A 19,786-nucleotide genomic window follows, 5' to 3' on the forward strand; every position below is an offset into this window, starting at 1 on the left:
ATCCTACTGTACATATGAAATTTCCTATGTGTCCTAAGGGGTTGAATATGTGGTCCTAAGGGCTCACGCATGCATTAACACATGCGTGACCCTTTATAGAATCCTAGTGTGAACGACATACCCCTTAGTCCATCACATACTATCTTAAGGGGTCGTATGTGGTCCTAAGGGGTCAACATGCATTAACACATGCGTGACCCCTTATAACATCCTACTGTACATATGACATTCCCCTTAGGATCATATAGTGTCCTAAGGGGTCATATGTGGTTAGACCCACATATGACCCCTTATAACATCCTACTGTACATATGACATTCCCCTTAGGATCATATAGTGTCCTAAGGGGTCATATGTGGTTAGACCCACATATGACCCCTTATAACATCCTACTATACATATGACATTCCCCTTAGGATCATATAGTGTCCTAACATACATATGACGTGTTAGATCTCTCTATTCTTGAATTTTTTATGTATGTCAAAGATTTAAATATGTACATGTACATTAGATCTCTCTATCTCTTTGAAATATATGTTATCTCTAGATCTGAAATATATGAACTCTCTCTCTCTCTCACTGAAATATTTGAAATTTTTACATGTATTTTTTGAAAATGAAAATGATCTCTCTCTCTCTGTCATGAAGATTTATATGTATATAATCTCTCTCTCTCTCTCTCTCATGAAAATGATCTCTCTCTCTCTCTCTCATGAAAATGATCTCTCTCTCTCTGCTTACGTATTTATTTTAACTTTATGACATGTACCTAGATAGATGGCATCCCAGGATATACCTTCGCAGGCTCCTGATCAGGATCCACCTTTGCAGGCTCCTGATCAGGATCCACCTTCACAGGCTCCTGATCAGGATCCACCTGCGCAGGCTCCACATCAGGAGCCACCACAGCAGGATCCTCCACAGCAGGATCCCCCCTTGCCCGATATTGCCACTATTTTTCATTATAGTGATCGAGAGCTGCATAGGTTGAGGGCCATACTAGATGACCCTCGTACTGATGGCGTGTACAAGAGTACGTGCACATCCATTTTTGACAATTTGCAGACATTGAGGGACCGCTTAGTATCTCATACCTCATTCTCACCTGAGGTTATAGAGGATATATATAGACAGTTGAGGAGTGAGGTGAGGGGTCCTCATTCTTTTGCTGATGTGGTGGGGGTGGTCTCGAAGGAGACCATCAAGGAGAGATGCTTCCCACAATATCAGGAGAAGAGTAAGGTGAGGGGATATCAGGTTACCAGATGTATTGACCCACAGGTTGCGTCACTGATTTACCCATGATTCTTAGCAGCCCATGGTCGTTATCCTAATAACAACCAGATTCCATTATACTTTGCACAACAGGTATTTGCTGAGGTTCATTGTCAGATGAAACCAAACTACCTTGATATTCCAGGATATTATGGACAAGGGAGGGGCAGGATTGCTGATAGAGATGCATACCGTAGGCGTGATAGAGCTCCGCCTAGACACAGGGACCTTGTTGGCCAGAGATTTCCTGCAGTAGTCCCAGCCATGGCACCCATAGCAGATCACGTTGTGATTGCTTCTCAGAGAGAAGCAATTGATAGGATTGGACATATTGCATCAGCAGCAGCCACCATATCTTCTGACAGGGTGGGCAGATATATGATGACTCGACCACGTTCGCGATCATCCATAGATCATGCATCTTCTAGTCATGGGGGGGCTTCAGATTCAGATGATCGGTATATTTCTGCTGGCATCCCCTCCCCAGATGAGGTAGCAGCTATAGTCGGAGGTAGTAGACATGTACAGATGTCGCAGTATTTAGTCGAGGACCTACTACATGCTTATAGTTTTATTTCATCTCGACTTGGGATACCATTGGGTGATGTTAGAGAGGAGATTCTCAGAGATGTTCAGGCTACAGCGGCATCGACGCATACCCCGAGGCAGTCACAGCATTCTCATCACTCTACGCATGCTCCAGGCACTGACCCACCTACAGATCACTTTGTTGCTGCAGAGGAGGAGCTACGAGCTGATGAGCTCCATATCACAGATGAGGGCCGGTTGGATTCATGTGAGGAGATATGAGCTGATCAGGTACATATCACAGATGAGGGTTTGGACTCATTTGAGGATCAGCTGAGAGATTTGAGCCATACTGGATTTATGGACATGCTACTACAGTCAGACACTTCATCCACGATGCCCACTCATCTAGTTAGCCCCTTGCACTCCTCAGTGATACGTACAGCTAGAGAGAGATATGCTGGCACGAGTGATGTTGTTGATATGATTACGGGACAGGATCAGTCTACTATACAGCCTACTCCAGGTGATACACAGGTATGTACATGTACATGTGCGTTTAAAATTTTAGAAGATATGTATACTTACATTGCAAATTTGTACCTAATAAATCTATATATATATATAGATCTCATGTTTAATTTAAATAATCTAGAACTTTCTAAGTTTTAATTTGTAGATCATTTAAATTGATTGTGGACTAATCCTTAAATTGACAGTTAGCTCATGTCACTCCTTCCTTGAGCTTTGAGCATGTGCGTAGGAGAGATTCTTTAGATGCTGACATTAGTGTACAGGTTAGTTATGGTTTTTGGTATATATATATTTGATGTACATGCACGTCTAGAGAGATCTATATATATTATATTTAATATTTAAATAAATTCTACTTTTGCAGGACTCCCCCTCAGATGGTCGCTCAGTTCATAGCCGACATGATGATCCCCAGTGTTGATTTGCTCCAGACTTTATAGCTCATTTACATTTATCTTTTTATATACTTTCATATTATATATATATTCATGCACGTACATGGAGTTTAGACTCTAGATTATACTTTATACCTGGTTTATGTTTGACTCTGGATTATACTTTATACTTTATACATGGAGTTTAGACTCTAGATTATACTTTATACCTGGTTTGTGTTTGACTAGAGCTAGATTATACTTTATACATGGAGTTTAGACTATAGATTATACATGTTATAAGTTTTATACATGTTTGATTATATTATATTTATACACATGTTTGATTATATTCTAGATTTATGTACATGATGTTTGATTAAATTAGATTTAAATACATGATTGATTAGATTGTATATTTCATGCATGTGTACAACGACTTGTTTAGACTCTAGATTATACTTTATACCTGGTTTGTGTTTGATCAAGATCTATTATACATGTTTGATTATATTAGATTTATACACATGTTTGATTAAAGATTAGATTTAAATTCATGTTCAAGATTAGATTGTATATTTCATGCATGTACAATGACTTGTTTAGACTCTAGATTATACTTTATACCTGGTTTGTGTTTGATTGATCTATTATACATGTTTGATTATATTAGATTTATACACATGTTTGATTAAAGATTAGATTTAAATTCATGTTTGATTAGATTGTATATTTCATGCATGTACAACGACTTATTTAGACTCTAGATTATTCTGTATACCTGGTTTGTGTTTGATCATCTATTATACATGTTTGATTATATTAGATTTATACATGTTTGATTAGATTAGATTTAAATACATGTTTGATTTTCAAACAAACTTGATTTAAATGTATTCAATTATAAATGTTTGATTTTCAAACAAAAGAGTATGTATGAAATGAACAAACTAAACTAAGATAGGTCATGTATTGAATAGTTCACATCCAGTACATGTATATTACATAGGTATGTATATTTGTAGGTATGTGAGCTTCTAGGTATGTATATTGTAGTTAAATAGTTCACAACATGTACATGTCCTAATTCCATATTAAATATATCAATTTTACAAATGTACATATTATGTATTCTAATTTAAATATGCATTTTTTAATTAAATACAAATACAATTACATACAATTAAACACGTGCACATTTAAATACATCCTAATTTGATATAATGTATAAATAAACTTAAAAAAATATTTATCCTAAATAGTTTCAAAACAAGTTACTTGAGATCTAGAATTTATCTTGAACTTTTACATTAAAATTCAATTCAAGTGGATTACTAAATTATGTATATATAGTTCATACCACATCAAGTGGTTCACAACGCTCTTCAATAACACTTAATATTTTGTCATGATCTTCACTATCTAGTCTCCACTTTTCAGTCCGCCCTCGACGTGGAACTGTTTGAAGAATAAGGCCAACAGCAATGACCAAGTGACTATACTGATATACCTTGTTATCAATTTGGTATTCAGTGAAATGAATCCCATGTTGAACAATTTTAACTTGTTTGAAATATGTCCCTTGCACTACAACTGATCCTGCATGTACATGTATATAAGAAATGTATGAGAAATTAAAAAAATTCACACAAGCGATTTGTATGTATGTACATATTCAAATCAGAACTCAAACCTGTGGGAAATGACATTCCATCACTCATCTCAGATTTTGATAACTTCTTTCTCTCTTCTGTGCAACGCAATAAATAATAAATAACACCTTCTATATTTCCATCTTCTGCTATGACTGCAAAAATATCTCCTGCAATTTGACACAATTCAAATAAATTCTAAGTTATATGTCATTTTTAAGGAAATGTTTACATGTGTACGTCATGTACATACATACCTTTTTTAATCAATCCTGAAATATGATCGTAATCACCAGAAATCAAAGGAATGTCTTCAAAGTTTTCATCCTCATTTGAATCCTCGTATGTGTCAGAAACATCTAGTGGCACCATTTTCCATTCACTAACATATCCAAGCTCTTGGTTCTTGCAATCAACATAGTTTTCGAAAATGCATTCAAAACAAAAACATGAATAATCTCTAGTGTATAATGTCCATGGGCAATTATCTGTACTCATGACACAATGCAAAGATCTTGTCCTCTCCACACTCTTGCATCCATGCATTGATTTTCTATCCACATCTGTAAAATGTACATGTGTACAAGAATACATACATGTAGATCAAGTTGTTAAATTAAAAAAAAATAGAATAAAATACTAAAAGAGAACACATACCGGTTATCTCCCAAAACACTCTATATGGAATGGGCTTATATGTTCTTGATGATGATTCCCCAAGATAATTAGGTTGTTCAAAGTGTTTCTTACACCATTCAACAACATCATGTGCATTTTCTATACGTTCTCCTGTGTACTTTATTTGATGCTTTCTTATAGCACGTTTGATACAAGCTCCTGCACCATCATGTTCACCCTTTCCATGACCACTCTCAAAAAAACTCCAAACATGTGGTATTTTGTCATTTCGATGATATCTACATAGTGCATAAAATGGCCTCGAAGATTTGAATTGTGCCGCACATCCATCAGACCAAACAAAATGTTTAACTATTGTTATGCCTCTATCTTTCAAATATTCAAAAAACTTCTTAAAGCAATGTTGTACAAAAAGTGTGTCATGCTCCTTATCATCACTGATATAGAAGTGGTACTCTTTCTTAATGACACGATTTTCAAATGTACTATCAACACCATCTAAATTCATCTGTGCATGTCGATAACACACATGCACGAAAATAGTGATTTGCTTTGAAAAATAATACTCTGATTGAATCTCTTTTTGATGCACAAAAGAGTAATTCTCTGCGAAGTCAACTACAGATAAAATAGTTCCAAGTGGGAAAGTGTCTCTTAATCTTTTAAATTGTTCTGCTTGCCACTTGGCAAAAAAACCATGGCATATGTATGGTTTTATCAACTTACAAAAATTTTCCATAAATGTTCCAATAGGTATTTCTTCTTCTACATAATCTAGTCTTGTAGATTCCTTTCCAAATTTTGTTTCAATTTTTTTGTACTTATAACTCTTGCAATTTACCATCTTCCTCATGTCAGTATCTTCATCTCTCAAAGGCAATTTAGCCAAGTCCCCGCATGTTCCACAAATTCCTCTTATGCAATTTATTTGACCGGTTGCATTATCATCTGATTTATCACATAAGATGGATGCTATAAATTGACTTGTTCGTTTAGGAGGAGCATTTTCATAACCATCATTATCTTCTCTAATCTTTCGAAACACCTGATAGTACAAGTCAAATTCGATGTGATAACGACAACAACAAGTTTCGAAAACTTTGTTTAACTTCACATAATATGGCCTTAACCGTTCAAACATGGTTTGTCCAATCTTTATATGAGGGTTTGTTTTAGTAAACAATACATACAATTCATGTTTTGTTGTGTCTAGCCAATGTTTTACATGGAGATCATAACGATCAGGACCAATCCTTTGCTTGATAACATCTCTACTATTTGATGAAGGGCGAGTATTATCATTCCAAAAACTTGTCACAAAGTTCCTAACAACATCTTCAATTCTATCAGAACGAGGAGCTCTACACATAATTGCCCAATTCCCTTCTGAGGTAGTATCATCCAAAATCTTTCTCCTTTTAACATATTTAGATATTGTCCTTCTACTAAAACCAAACTCAGATGACAGTGAAGAGATTTGTCTTTTTTGAGGCAATCTTTCATTTACTAAAGATGTCAACATCACTCTTCTTGAAATGGTCTTATCTAGTTTTCGAGATTTTTTACCAATGTTCACCAAACCTTTCTTAACATTATCAACAATAGATTTTTGTAGCTGAGAATATTTCCTCTTTTGATTTGTTGTATCTATACCCAACAATTTCATTGGATCTATTAAGTCTTTATGAGTAAGTACAATTGATAACAATTGAGCTTTTTCTAGTGTAGTATCAAGATTGTTGAAATGCGACATTATTTCTTTTGCACTTTTATTCATTGACCTCCTTTTAGTATGTCTAGGTTCTTCACTGAGACGTTTCAACTCATCCACATCCATTTCAAGTAAATGATCTAAATTTTTATAAGAAATATTTCTCTTCACCTGTTTAGCTAGATCCACAATATGCTCATCCATATCAGTGGTAGGAGGTAAGGAGCCTGACCCCTCTCCTTCAAAGGTCTCCATTGGTTCAACTTGGACAATCTCCTCCCTATGTTCATCAACTATATTGTGTTCTTCAACAGGTTCATTTGCCCGTTCTGCACATAATTTAAGAGTTTGTGTAAGGTTCTTGAATTAATCAGAGATTATTCAATTAGGATTAAGAATAAGGGTGAATTTGGCTTAAAGCTTTACATGTTAAAATTAAAGCCCATTCAATTTGGTTTATTAAATTTAAATACTTTTTTAAGACCTTATTGTTATAACTCTAATTAAATTACTTGTTTAGGTTTAAAGTTCAATTTGTTCTCAGGTTAGGATTAAAGTTCAATCTCTAATTTTGAGCATTAATTTAACACATAAAATAAAATTTTGATAAATTAGAAATTCCAATTTTGAAAATTAAAAGTACAAATTTGATGCATGCATACGATAACTTAGGTGACCTCATATTAATTTGTTATGGACCATAATGTAAGTAGACTATAATTTGTCACATGTGAGTATATTTAAGACCTATTACTGCATAATAGACCTCCTAATCTGAAATGTTTTTGCATGTACGTGAAGTTGAATATAAATAGTTCACCTAAATTATTCAACATGTTTAATAGGAGAAAAATGCAATTACACAACAAGCAAGTTGATGGAAATTGAAATTTGCAAATACACATGTATTATCTCAAATTAATTATGTTTTCCAATTAAAACAAAATTATTTTTAATCCTATTAAAAATATTAGATAAAAAATATTGAATTCTAATTAATTGATACGTAATACATATTAAATTAAATATCTTCTTTGTTATAAATTTATGTCACATTTAAGAACTATAATCAATGTAATAGTCCTAATAGGCCTTATTATTAAAATCAATATGACCACATTTGAAAAAACATTTCACAAAATTAATATACTTAACTACCCTTAAGACAAACATATTATGTGATATTAAAGGACCTATCACATGAAATTACTTGTACATGTAGATTAAATATTCAATATATATAATTTAGAACCTAAAAATTATGACATAATAGGTCTTATCTATTATAAATGAACTTAATTATATAGGAGAAAAATGCAATTACACAACAAGCAAGTTGATGGAAATTGAAATTTGCAAATACACATGTATTATCTCAAATTAATTATGTTTTCCAATTAAAACAAAATTATTTTTAATCCTATTAAAAATATTAGATAAAAAATATTGAATTCTAATTAATTGATACGTAATACATATTAAATTAAATATCTTCTTTGTTATAAATTTATGTCACATTTAAGAACTATAATCAATGTAATAGTCCTAATAGGCCTTATTATTAAAATCAATATGACCACATTTGAAAAAACATTTCACAAAATTAATATGCTTAACTACCCTTAAGACAAATATATTATGTGATATTAAAGGACCTATCACATGAAATTACTTGTACATGTAGATTAAATATTCAATATATATAATTTAGAACCTAAAAATTATGACATAATAGGTCTTATCTATTATAAATGAACTTAATTATATAGGAGAAAAATGCAATTACACAACAAGCAAGTTGATGGAAATTGAAATTTGCAAATACACATGTATTATCTCAAATTAATTATGTTTTCCAATTAAAACAAAATTATTTTTAATCCTATTAAAAATATTAGATAAAAAATATTGAATTCTAATTAATTGATACGTAATACATATTAAATTAAATAGAAATAAAATTAAAAATACATACTTGCATCATGATATCTTTGTCTTCTTTGTTCTTGATATCTTTCTTCCGTTTCGGGAGAATAATTCCTTGCAGTCTTATTTTGCCTTCTCTTCTTGTTCCCCATGCTTTTACAAAAAACCTTCAAATTATTCGCTTTCAAAATAATTTTCAAATATCTTCTCTCATCCAAAAGTGCGAATTATTTTAATCATTTGAGTGATAAAAAGCGAAAAAAAATTATAGATATTTATACGATTCCACAAATGAAAAAAAAAACAAAAAATGCGTCGGCCCGTGTTCGAACGAAAGCCGACAGTTAAAAATTGTTGGGTTCGCTCGAACATGGCAGTTACCAAAAAATGCGTGCCGAAATTTAGCTCGTGGGTTCGAGCGAATGGGGGTTCGCTCGAACCCACTTTGGTTCGAGCGAACCCAATCCGATCGAACATGTGTTCGATCGAAACCCCAAAATTGGAAGTTTCTCCCAAAAAATTTCAGAGTTCTGAAGAATTAATGACTTCGGAGCTCTGGTTCAGTACACGAATGAAATAATCTTCATAACCCAAAAATATTAGATGGTAGTACTCGAAACAAGCTTTCCAACGGATATAATTTTGTTATATTTTGAATTTATTATGTTCTTGATTTTTTAATTTTATTAAAAGTTGGTTTTTAAACGAACATGAACTTCTCTGTTCAACGCATTGGGAAAAATAAGAAACTAATTCAAAAAAAATTTGAAAAATATCTATGCCCTTGGTATTGATGTCTTCTTTCTAACAAAAAAAAAAAAATTGAATTTCGATTTATATAGAACAAGTTATGTGTTCAAACGTAAACCTATGTTTGAATTATGACTAGTCGGACTTCAAAACTTTATAAAATGAAAAATATTGAACATATCAATATAAAACCAAATGCATGCCCTGGATATTGATGTTACAAACCAAAATTCGAAAGAATTGAGTTTTTATCATTTATAGAAAAAAAGTTATGCGTTACGGAAGGCACATCACTCTTAAAAAATGTAGTTTGTTGTAAAAAACTACTTTTCGAGGGAGATGGAAAATTTTTTAAAAAATCTTTCAAAAAAATTTGAAAAAAATGTATATAGAATCTACAAACAAAATGCTAGAAATCACTAATTTACATCATCTTCAAATTTTTAATAGTTTAAAAGTTATAGTTCTCGGAAGTTGAAGATTATTTTAAAAATGTACATCTCAGTGTCAAAAGTGGCAAAAAAGTGGGAACCATTATTGTGAGTTCACCCAGATGGATAAAGATAGAGAGTGACATAGAGAAATATATCTAGGAAGAGATAGATATAAAGACAAATATACAAATATGGAGGGAGAGAGAAGAGATGGAGGAATAGGGATAGAGTGAGATATAGAAGGGAGAAGTAGAGATAAAGATATAAAGAAGATAATAGATAGAGAAAGAGAGGGATAAGATATAAAGGATGAGATAGGTTTAAAGAGGGAGCAAGAGAGGGAGGGAGGAAGAGATGGAGATATGAGAGATAGAGGGAGAGTCAAAGAGAGATAGATAGAGAGAGAGAGAGAGAGAGGAAGAGATATAGAAAGAGGGAGATATAATGAGATATAGAGGGTAATGAAGAGAAAGATAGAGATAAAGGGGAGAGAGAGAGAGAGGGGGGGGGGGAGAAGATAAAGGGAGATATAGATATATATAGAGTGACAAAGATAGATAAAAGGGATTGATATAGATATAGGGAGAGGGAGAGGGAAAGAGATGGAAAGATATATAAAGAGAGAGATAGAGATGCAGATAGGGATATATGTGTGTGTGTAGAGAGAGAGAGAGAGATTTGTTAGACATCAAATGTCCACTTTTGAACACCCTTTTATCCCTCATTTCCATGTACTTTTGAGGGAGATTCGTTAGACATCAAAAGTTCTAGGAGACAATTTATAAATGATACCAAACGTTATCTCCTCATTATACATCTCACAAAGAGAAAGATAACTATTGTATAGAAGAGCTTCATGTTAGTAAGATGAGAGGGGGGGGGTGAATCATATAAACTCACAATTCAATTTAAACTTCAGATTCAACCTAGGTAGCCTTTACCGATATGCAACTATGACTATAAATCATTCAAACTCATAAACAGATACACTTAAAACATCATAACACATTTAACACCAGATTTAATGTGGAAACCCAAATAGGGAAAACCCACTGTGGGATTTCGGACCCACTAAGAAATATACCCTTCTAGAGTATGCTCGGTTAAAAGCCAATCCTGTTATAGATTACATAAACACATTGCTAGATGTGACCCAATTAAGGGATTTCCCTCAGACTTGTTAGAATCTTGCACTTTGTTAGAAGTGACCTTGTCAAAGGATTTCAAACACTCATTCAAAATGTTACCTTGCTAGAGGATTTACAAATAAGACTGTTAGGTCCACTCGATTAAGAGATTTCCTATCACTTACAAAATAAATAACAATATAAAATATATCTGCAACTTCACATCTGAAATGCTAAAGCAGACTCTATGTGCTCAAAATAATCTTGTCATAAGACTTATCTTGCTCCTTGTTGGGCTTCTCATTCTGTTCTTTAATCAGATATTCAATCTTCTGAGCTCGGTGATCACTACTATAGTATCACGGTTCTTCTATTTGCCCGCATACATTGTTCATCAACAATTTCTTATTTATAAATAATTCCTAACCGCTTAATCTCCTTGATCACATTTCCCATGATCAATCTTAGCCATCAAATCTTCAAACTTGACTAGGTTCATTGTATCCTTCGATCTAAAAATGTTTTATCTTGCCTTGGAACTTGTATTCCTTCCTTGGAACTTGTGCTAGGTTATGACCGATCAATCTGCATTGTAGATCCAACTCCTGTATTTTCGTTGTTGTAGATCCTCAACAAACTTCTTGCACGACATACCAATCATCTATACATCTCCATCTCATTGGCATCCTTCATTTAATAATGCTTTTATCCATCCAATGCATTCTGTTATTACTTGGTTGTTACTCGGTAAATACTGAACCTTTACTCGGTAGACATTCTGCCTTCTTTAACTGATATCGATAACCTTAGTGTTTACCGACTAGCTTCATGCTCGGTAACATAGAACAATATCAAACCTTTACTCATTCTATAGCTTGAAATATTTTCTCCTTCATGTTCAGTCTTCGAATACTCATTATTTAAAACAATCAAAACAACAAAATCTCATCACTATCTAACTCAGTATTAATAGTTGCCCATTGAATAACTTATTACTCCCCTTCATTTTCATTCTTTCTATGTCACTTATCGACATCTTTATACTTATCAAAACATACTCATTAAGATATGGCAACATCATATTGAATCAAAAAATCAATTGCTTGACATCAATGACAAAATAATATTATTAAGACAGTAATCATCCTTTGTCAGTTATACCAACAATCTTCAACAACCTTCTCAATATCCTTATACCAACAAACTTACTGGAATGCCAACACTCTCCCTTTGTGAAATGCTAACACTTCATTTGAATTAAAACTTCTTATTTAGAAGTTAAGTTGGACAATTCATTATTTCTTTGGCACACATTCTTCATCTTCCAAATGCCTTGGTAAGCTATGGGACCTTTTTTGCCCAGTTGGAGGAAGGAAAGAATGTCAAAGAATGTTATTTGGTTACTTAAAGACAACAATAATGTCACTACAAGGATCTCATAAGTTTTACCTAACTAGAAGTATCCCTAATAGATGGGATCATTTTTTTTAATCTAGAGGTTTTGACTTTTTGAAACTTGATTCTTAGAGCTTGAAGAAGGCTTGAGGGAAGGCCCATATTATTGGATTATTTTGGCTTTGCAACTAACAACTATAAACCACCCTTCCTATTTTCTTGTAGGAGACAAAGAACTAGAGGCAAGTTGTGTGGAAGTTTTAGGGTGTGGAGAAGCCAAAGTGAAATCTCAAACCTTATGTTCAAAATATTGATAACAATAATAATGATTTGACAAGTTTAGGTAAAGAATGTGTTGTACATATATTATTTGTCCGATTTAGATATCCATAGAATCCTTTAAACATTTGAAGATGGGCTAAATAGGAGTATTTATCTCAATACAAACCATAGAGTTTAAAGAGGAATTTATTTAAGTTAAAAAAAAATCAACATGGCAAGAGTAACCTAGGGAACTCAACGCAAATAGGGACCCAAGGTTTGAAAACCAATAAAGAAAAATAATTAAGGTAGGAGACACAATTAAGAAAAGTCTTAACATGATTGGATTTAGTCAAAAAAGAGAAAGAAACCTTTAGTAAGTTTTTGCATGACTTCAAGGTGAATTTCATGCAGGACATAGGCACCACTAACCTAGTCTTTGAGCATGATTTTTTAAGGGTACTTTTCCCATAAAATGCTCTATCAAGGTAAAATTTTCTATTTATAGACATCCATTGTCATGGGAAGGTATGGGAAGAACAACATCTAGGGGTATTTTAGGGGATGTACCTTCTGAAACACCTTGGGGACAAACTTCTTGGATTTTTTTGAGTGGGGGTGTAATTGTTGATCATTGTTGATCTTTCAACTACAACAACTATAGATTTATTAAGAGATAAGGCCATTACAATGGCCAATAAATGTTCACAGACAAGGTAACTCAAAGATTGATGCAATAAATGTTGAAAAAAGCTAAAGGGATTGCTTAAAAAAGTAGTATGACATGAGCACAAACAAAGCCAAAAAGCCCTAGTAGAGCGAAAAGCTTAGTAGATCTTTTTCATGTTCATTATTTATTTAAAATAAGAGATAACATTACTTGTGACACTTAGAGTATCTAAAATATTCAAGGAAGCAAATGTTTATGTCCCACCTATAATGTTCAAAGGGTTTCTCTACTCTTACTAAAATCCATCTAATTTTCTTATTGTCTAAAATTGATGTACTATAAAAAAATTTAAAGATTGACAAAACGAATTTTTAATAATCATTTTATTGTACTTTAATCTATTTGTTAAAATAATCTTATATACACTCTCATGAGATGGATTTCTCTCTCCATTTTAAAGCACTTTGAAAAGGGCAAAGTAAATTAAAAATAAATAATTTTTTATCTAGTTGTATAAAATCCATATTTGAGATAAATAAAAACATGTTGCAACATTTGATGGTGGGCTTCCTACAGCTGCCTTAAAAAGAAAAGTTTGTAAACTATCTATATTCTTGGTCATAACACCTATGCATATGCCTTGCCAAAAGCTAACGGGGATGACCAGTTACATGCATTCCAAAGTTTTTGTAATGAATCTACACCTTGTATTGTGCCTAAATTTCTAGTTGCCCTTTTAATTTCAAAATGCCTTTTCTTTTTCTGGTAGTCACCTTAGTATTTCTCATTTATTTATTGATGAATATTCCTACTTTACTTTATATTAAAATGAAATAGTACAATATACATTAAAAAGAGTAGGGTCGTAGAGAGGAACACCCATAAAGTATAGTGGGACAAAGTTTTAAAAAATGAAAACAACAACATTAAGTAGCTATTGTTGCACTAGAATTAGGTAGATTTTTATCAATATGATTAAAATACCACACATTAGTAGGGGTGATTTCATCAAGGGTCTCCCAACTAGTGTCCCAACTTTCTCCTTGGGAGTGTCCTCAATAGGTTGTTGCGAGCAAAGTGGATACATAGAAAGTTTCAGACAAAGAAACATGTCAGATCTCTACAATCTAGCCTCTCCATACCTATCACTAGAGGGAGGAGGTTGGTAAGGGGGAAATTTGGGGGGGTAGGCCAAGCCACGGGGAACAAAGCCTTACAAATTGCCACAATAGTGAGAATTACAACCTCTCCCAATAGATTGGTTGTGTCTATGCTTGTGATTCCTTGAAAGAGAGGAAGAGTCTAGAGGTACCTTGGCAATAGTATATGGGACATTTCCATAGTGATCCAGTAGCTCTTGGTGGTGAGAAACCTCAAGTGCAATTTCTCTACCTTGCACCTAAATTAGTAGGAAAAATTTAAAGCAGATCATTGCTTTGGTGTATAGAGAGAAATGAACATTAGTACTACAATTGGAAAACAAAGTAGAGTTCCTATCTTTCCAAATGTAAAAGTGAATCTCCACCCTAAAAGTACTCCAAAACTAGGTGTACTTAATAGGGAGACAAGGCCAATCTCCTAACAACACCATAGGCTAGGAGAATGGAGAAGGACAAAAGAGTTTACAAGAATCATGGATCCAATTCTAGTCGTCTTGAGCTTAGGGACAAAACCAGAAGAGGTGCTTGAGGCTCTCCAAATGTCCATAGAAAGGACATTAGGGGCAAGGGATGCTCATTTGAATAAATCACTTTCCCATCAAAAGTCCTTGATAAAGAATGCACCAGGCAAAGTGATCCAATATAGGCTCTAGAATAGTAGACTTGATGCACTAAAACTAACAATGCCAAGTTCCAAAAGAATACTAAAGTTGCCAATAGTGGTTGAGTTGTTTAACCATGAGTAGGTATTGAGAGAACCAAGCATAACCTTTATTAGGGTTATAATTTAGGAGGGTATTTGGGTACCATTTTCAATCCTTCTACTAGGGTTTAAGAGAATAAACCCCAACCTTATGAAGCATTTGGGGGGATCAAGACAATAATGACACGAACAATCTCCTAATGTGGATAAATAAGCTTGAATTGAAGTTTGAATGTAGGCCATGAAAGAAATATTTTGTTGGCCTTTTGGATGAGGTTTGGAAGAGTCCACACTCCATGTTTGAAAAAGTAAAGAGTGTGAATCCAAGGAAATTTGGTCAGAGAATAGTTTTGGAACCTAAGAGTAGGAGACCACCAGATGGATTGTTGGTTAATGCATAACCCATTACAAAAATTGTTGTCCACCCATCTAATCCAAGATTTCATAGTTGAATGGATGTTTGATTGTAGGAAGGGTGTTGGAGATAACTGCACATCCAACATCCACATGCTTGTGTGTTGTCATGAATTTCAAGAGCCAACAATTTAGTTTCAGATCTGGATTGTGTTTAAAGTAGGAGAACTAGACGTGTTTAGTTTCAATGGTTATAAGCTAATAAGTAATCCAATTTGGTGCCACTTTTAGATTAAGTTTGTAGAAATTGGTTATGCAAGTTAAGACTATATATATATATTGTAATCATTATTTCTTAAATAATATAAAACAATTTACTCTTGAATAATATTTTATTATATTTAAAATTTTATCAAAATAAAATAGAATGAAATTCTATTATTATTTTATATAAAAAAATTACATTCTTATTTATAAATAGTGAAGAATTGTCACATGAAAACTAAGTAAACTAAAAACTGAATGGATTAACCTATTTGATTAATATGTGAAGGTTAATATGTACATCTAGACAACAGCCCTACCGATTAAAGGGCCTTCTGAGTGCTTTCTCAGATGTTATTACAATAACTTTACATTGGCCCAGAGATGCCAGAAATTTAAATTACACCGTTGATTTGCCTGAATTAAAACTGGCATTTTTAGGGTTATGGAGACTATCTGACCTAGAGCTATGGTATCCTCCTGTTGCATGCACCAACAAAATTAGAGCTGATAGGTAATCATGTTTAGGGCGTGCTATATAATAAATGAATAGATGAAAAAAGTGTAATTCAGGTGGCATTTTTTTTCAGAAATCTTACTGTTTTTTTGTGATTTGGATTTAAAATTCTGAAAAGAACGGGGAATGAAGACTCCTGTTCCAAGGCACTCTCTCTGAACGATCATTCCTCTGTTGGCAATTTCAATAGGAATTAAATTTCCATCAACATATCTGCAGTATTGCTGATTCCAGATACCCAGATTTATAACTTCAATAGGTAAGATCTGTCAAAACAGTACTCCAGATCAGTTAATAATAGTGGTTTACTATTCAAATAGATAGAAAAAATAGCACAAACATGTTATACTGTAATGCTAGAACCCTACACAGGCTTGTTTAGCAGAGGGATTTGAAGTGAAAGGAAAAGGTAAAGGAAGAGGAAGTTCAATAGTTGTCTTTCATCTCATTAGAATATGTTTCAAAGACCTGATGCATAATCCTCAAGTCTGTTGGAGTTTGAATTCCTCCTGCAACCAGTTCTCTCTGGCCTGGGGCATGTGAATCATTGTAGAGAACCCGAGGAGGAGTATGGCAGCCATGCTGAGAAGTATTGTCAATAATTGAACTTCCCTGTATCAAATTACCAAGCAAGATTTAGTAATAGGCCAATCAATCATCTACATGTCCTCCATTCAAACTAATAAGAGTTTTAGGTAAATTTTGAAAAGAGTAACATGATTTACAGATTATATATAGAAGTTTTAGCAAATTTGAAGTTTTAATGACAGTAAGGATTAGCTGACCTGGATGTATACAAGACAAATGAACACCTTTGGATACAGGGCAAATTGACTACTGCTAGCTATGGGTACTTCTAACAATTAAGAACCAGCATCTGAGCCAATTGATGTAAAACAGTACTTGTTCTTTAAGAGAAACATGTTAGAAATTACTATTAGAAGTTAAAAATGGATGATTAAGAGCTTAGATTTTCACAATAAACTACCAATACTTTTAACCACTTGATTTCAACCTTTTGGACAGTACATGTTATTCAAAATCACTCTTTGACAACCTATTTCTTCCAAATAGCTACTCTTTTATGTTCCATCAGTATAACACTGGAGTTCTGAAGCAATGGAACATAAGCTAGCAACATTAACCATTAATGGCATAAGTTATCAACCAATGACAGATATGAAACAGTGGTACTTGAACTAGCAAAATGGACCATTGAATAGCATCAACTATCACCTGCTAGAACTTGCCAACCACTCCCCCCCCCCCCCCCCAAAAAAAAGAGGAGTAAACAATTAACCAATTAGCAAAAGAAACTAATAAACAAATACCCTTTTGCAGTTTCTTTCCAGATTACCATCTTGTAAGGACCACATAAGCTCTCAGGCTCTGATGTTGTCTGTTGTTTCTCCTCCTCCTCATCATCCATATTCATCATGAGTGCAATCTGGTCAGCCAAATCTGCAAACCACCTATCATCATCTTCAATAACATTAGTTTCAGCCATGGAGAATATTCTAACTGGTATAGATGCCTACTGAAGTACTTTTTAATAGATTCAAGCCCTTCACCATGCTCTTTTAAAATTGAATCTTCAAGAGCTACAATGAAGATAAGACAAGTGTACTTGTTGAAGACAGGACCCACTTCCCTTACCCTAGCCTGTACATTCCCATACTTGACAACATTATCCAGTTATAGGCCTAATGTCTTGCAACCATTCATTTTTTCTAATAATGTCAAGAGAGAGATAACCTTTGTGGACCGTATATAGTTGTCATTTGTCTTTTATTTGCACTTCTAACTTTAGTGGCACATGCATGGGCTTCTCTTGCATTCAAGATCTATTCAATTCTTTCAACTGCCGTGTTTGCAAGGAAAGTACCTTTGATAAGGACAGTCCGGCTAACATGGATCTCAGAGGTATGAGAGAGGATAAGATCACTGCACTGATCCACACCCATCCACCTAAGTAAGACTTACATGCATGTATTTATCTCTCTGCATTTGAGTTTATATAGGAATTATTTGTGTGTAGGGTCACATGCAATAATTTAGAATCTTGTGTTGCACTTTTTAGATTCTAGATTAAAAAAGGTGTGTCTCTTAGGACATTAGGGACATTGAATGTTGCCTCCATTTGCTTTGTGAAATTTTAATACCATATGTAATTTATCCATGACATTTAAAAAATTGTCAATATTTTTCTAGATTTATCTAATATAACTGTAGATTTAGCATTCCTTTTTGATAAAAAGTAATCTTGAGACCACTAGCTTGGACAAAATTTGGAACTAATTTTTTTTAACTTGTTACAAAATCCAAAGGATAATTCTTAGCAACACTTATTGAGATATTTTAGAAAACCCCCTTCATGGGATCATGACTTTATATTAAATTCTCCAATCAAGGATGGCCGGTTGAATGTAAATATGATATGAGAATGTTTTAATTGTAGAAGTACTTTTAGACTATATTTAGGTGTATAGAAAGCATTCTTTTAGAAGTTTGTAGATAGGATATTTTTTTAGGTATTCTAGGCATAAAAGTGATGAAGAGCTACTCCACCCAACACTCACACATAACACAACAACAAATGATAGCACATAAAATGTAACAAGAAAAATAACCCAATTTGAATTTATTCAATAAAATGGAATAATAGATTTAGAAATTACAATGCTATAGCCACATAGGTTTAAATCATTACAAAGAAAACTCTACAATTCAGAGCCACAATCTGTACTCATGGAGATATCTTTTGTAACCTTTGTTCACCTCTTTATTGGCACCAATAACCACCTTAGAATCTTTTGAAAATCATAACCCCCCCCCCTCTCCTTTTTTACCTACCACTTTTCTCTCTCTTTTTCGTACCTTGGAATATGCCAAAATATTCCTAAAATGAGTTTTGGCACCCATCATATTATTTTAAAAACCCTTTTATATTCCCTCCTAAAGTGACACAGCTTTTAGAGGCCATAACTTTTGATCCGAGAACCTAATTGCACCCTTTTTTTTAAATTGAATATCTTTGGGTGCTCTACACCATGCTTTTCCTTAATGAAGAATTGATCAGACATTCATCAAGGTCTCATTTGATCATTTGAAGGTCAATAATACAAGTTGAATATTTTTTATAAGATTTTTGAACCTTGAAACATTAATATCTCCAAAAGGGTACAAGATATTGAGATGATTCTTTCACCAATCATTATATTTTTCAATTCCACTCCTTGGGGTTAGTTTTCACATCCATACATGCTTGTATAGGCTAACATACTAAAAAATGCAAGTGATTAGTTTTGGTCATTTCAAACTTTTGACTATCCTACATGTAATGCCTTGCCAAGAAACCCTAGAGGATATGAGCTAAAAGCACTAGAATAAATAGAAAAAAAATTAATAATTAAGTGAGAATCTTGCATAACATATACATGAACTAAGCTCACACCTCAAGATTAGGTCAACTACTTTTTAACCATTTACGTAATGTAGAAGATTAAATA

At 33.4% G+C, this 19,786-nt stretch overlaps 1 protein-coding gene across 2 annotated transcripts; it reads right to left on the reverse strand.

The window, feature by feature from the left end:
- Window positions 1-16,003: 16,003 nt before the first annotated feature.
- LOC131028880 (uncharacterized) lies at window positions 16,004-17,923 on the reverse strand. 2 transcript variants are annotated; one of them, XM_057959257.2, is made up of 4 exons: window positions 17,609-17,923; window positions 16,746-16,889; window positions 16,360-16,543; window positions 16,004-16,240 (listed from the first exon to the last, which is right to left on the reverse strand). In XM_057959257.2, the coding sequence occupies exons 1-4, from the start codon at window positions 17,651-17,653 to the stop codon at window positions 16,161-16,163; spliced, it is 453 nt and encodes a 150-aa protein (XP_057815240.2). In that variant the 5' UTR covers window positions 17,654-17,923; the 3' UTR covers window positions 16,004-16,160. The 2 variants fall into 2 exon arrangements, with proteins under 2 accessions (XP_057815240.2, XP_057815239.2); XM_057959256.2 differs by having other exon boundaries at window positions 17,635-17,908.
- Window positions 17,924-19,786: the final 1,863 nt, after the last annotated feature.

Source organism: Cryptomeria japonica, chromosome 8 (assembly GCF_030272615.1).
Source record: "Cryptomeria japonica chromosome 8, Sugi_1.0, whole genome shotgun sequence".
NCBI lineage: Eukaryota > Viridiplantae > Streptophyta > Pinopsida > Cupressales > Cupressaceae > Cryptomeria > Cryptomeria japonica.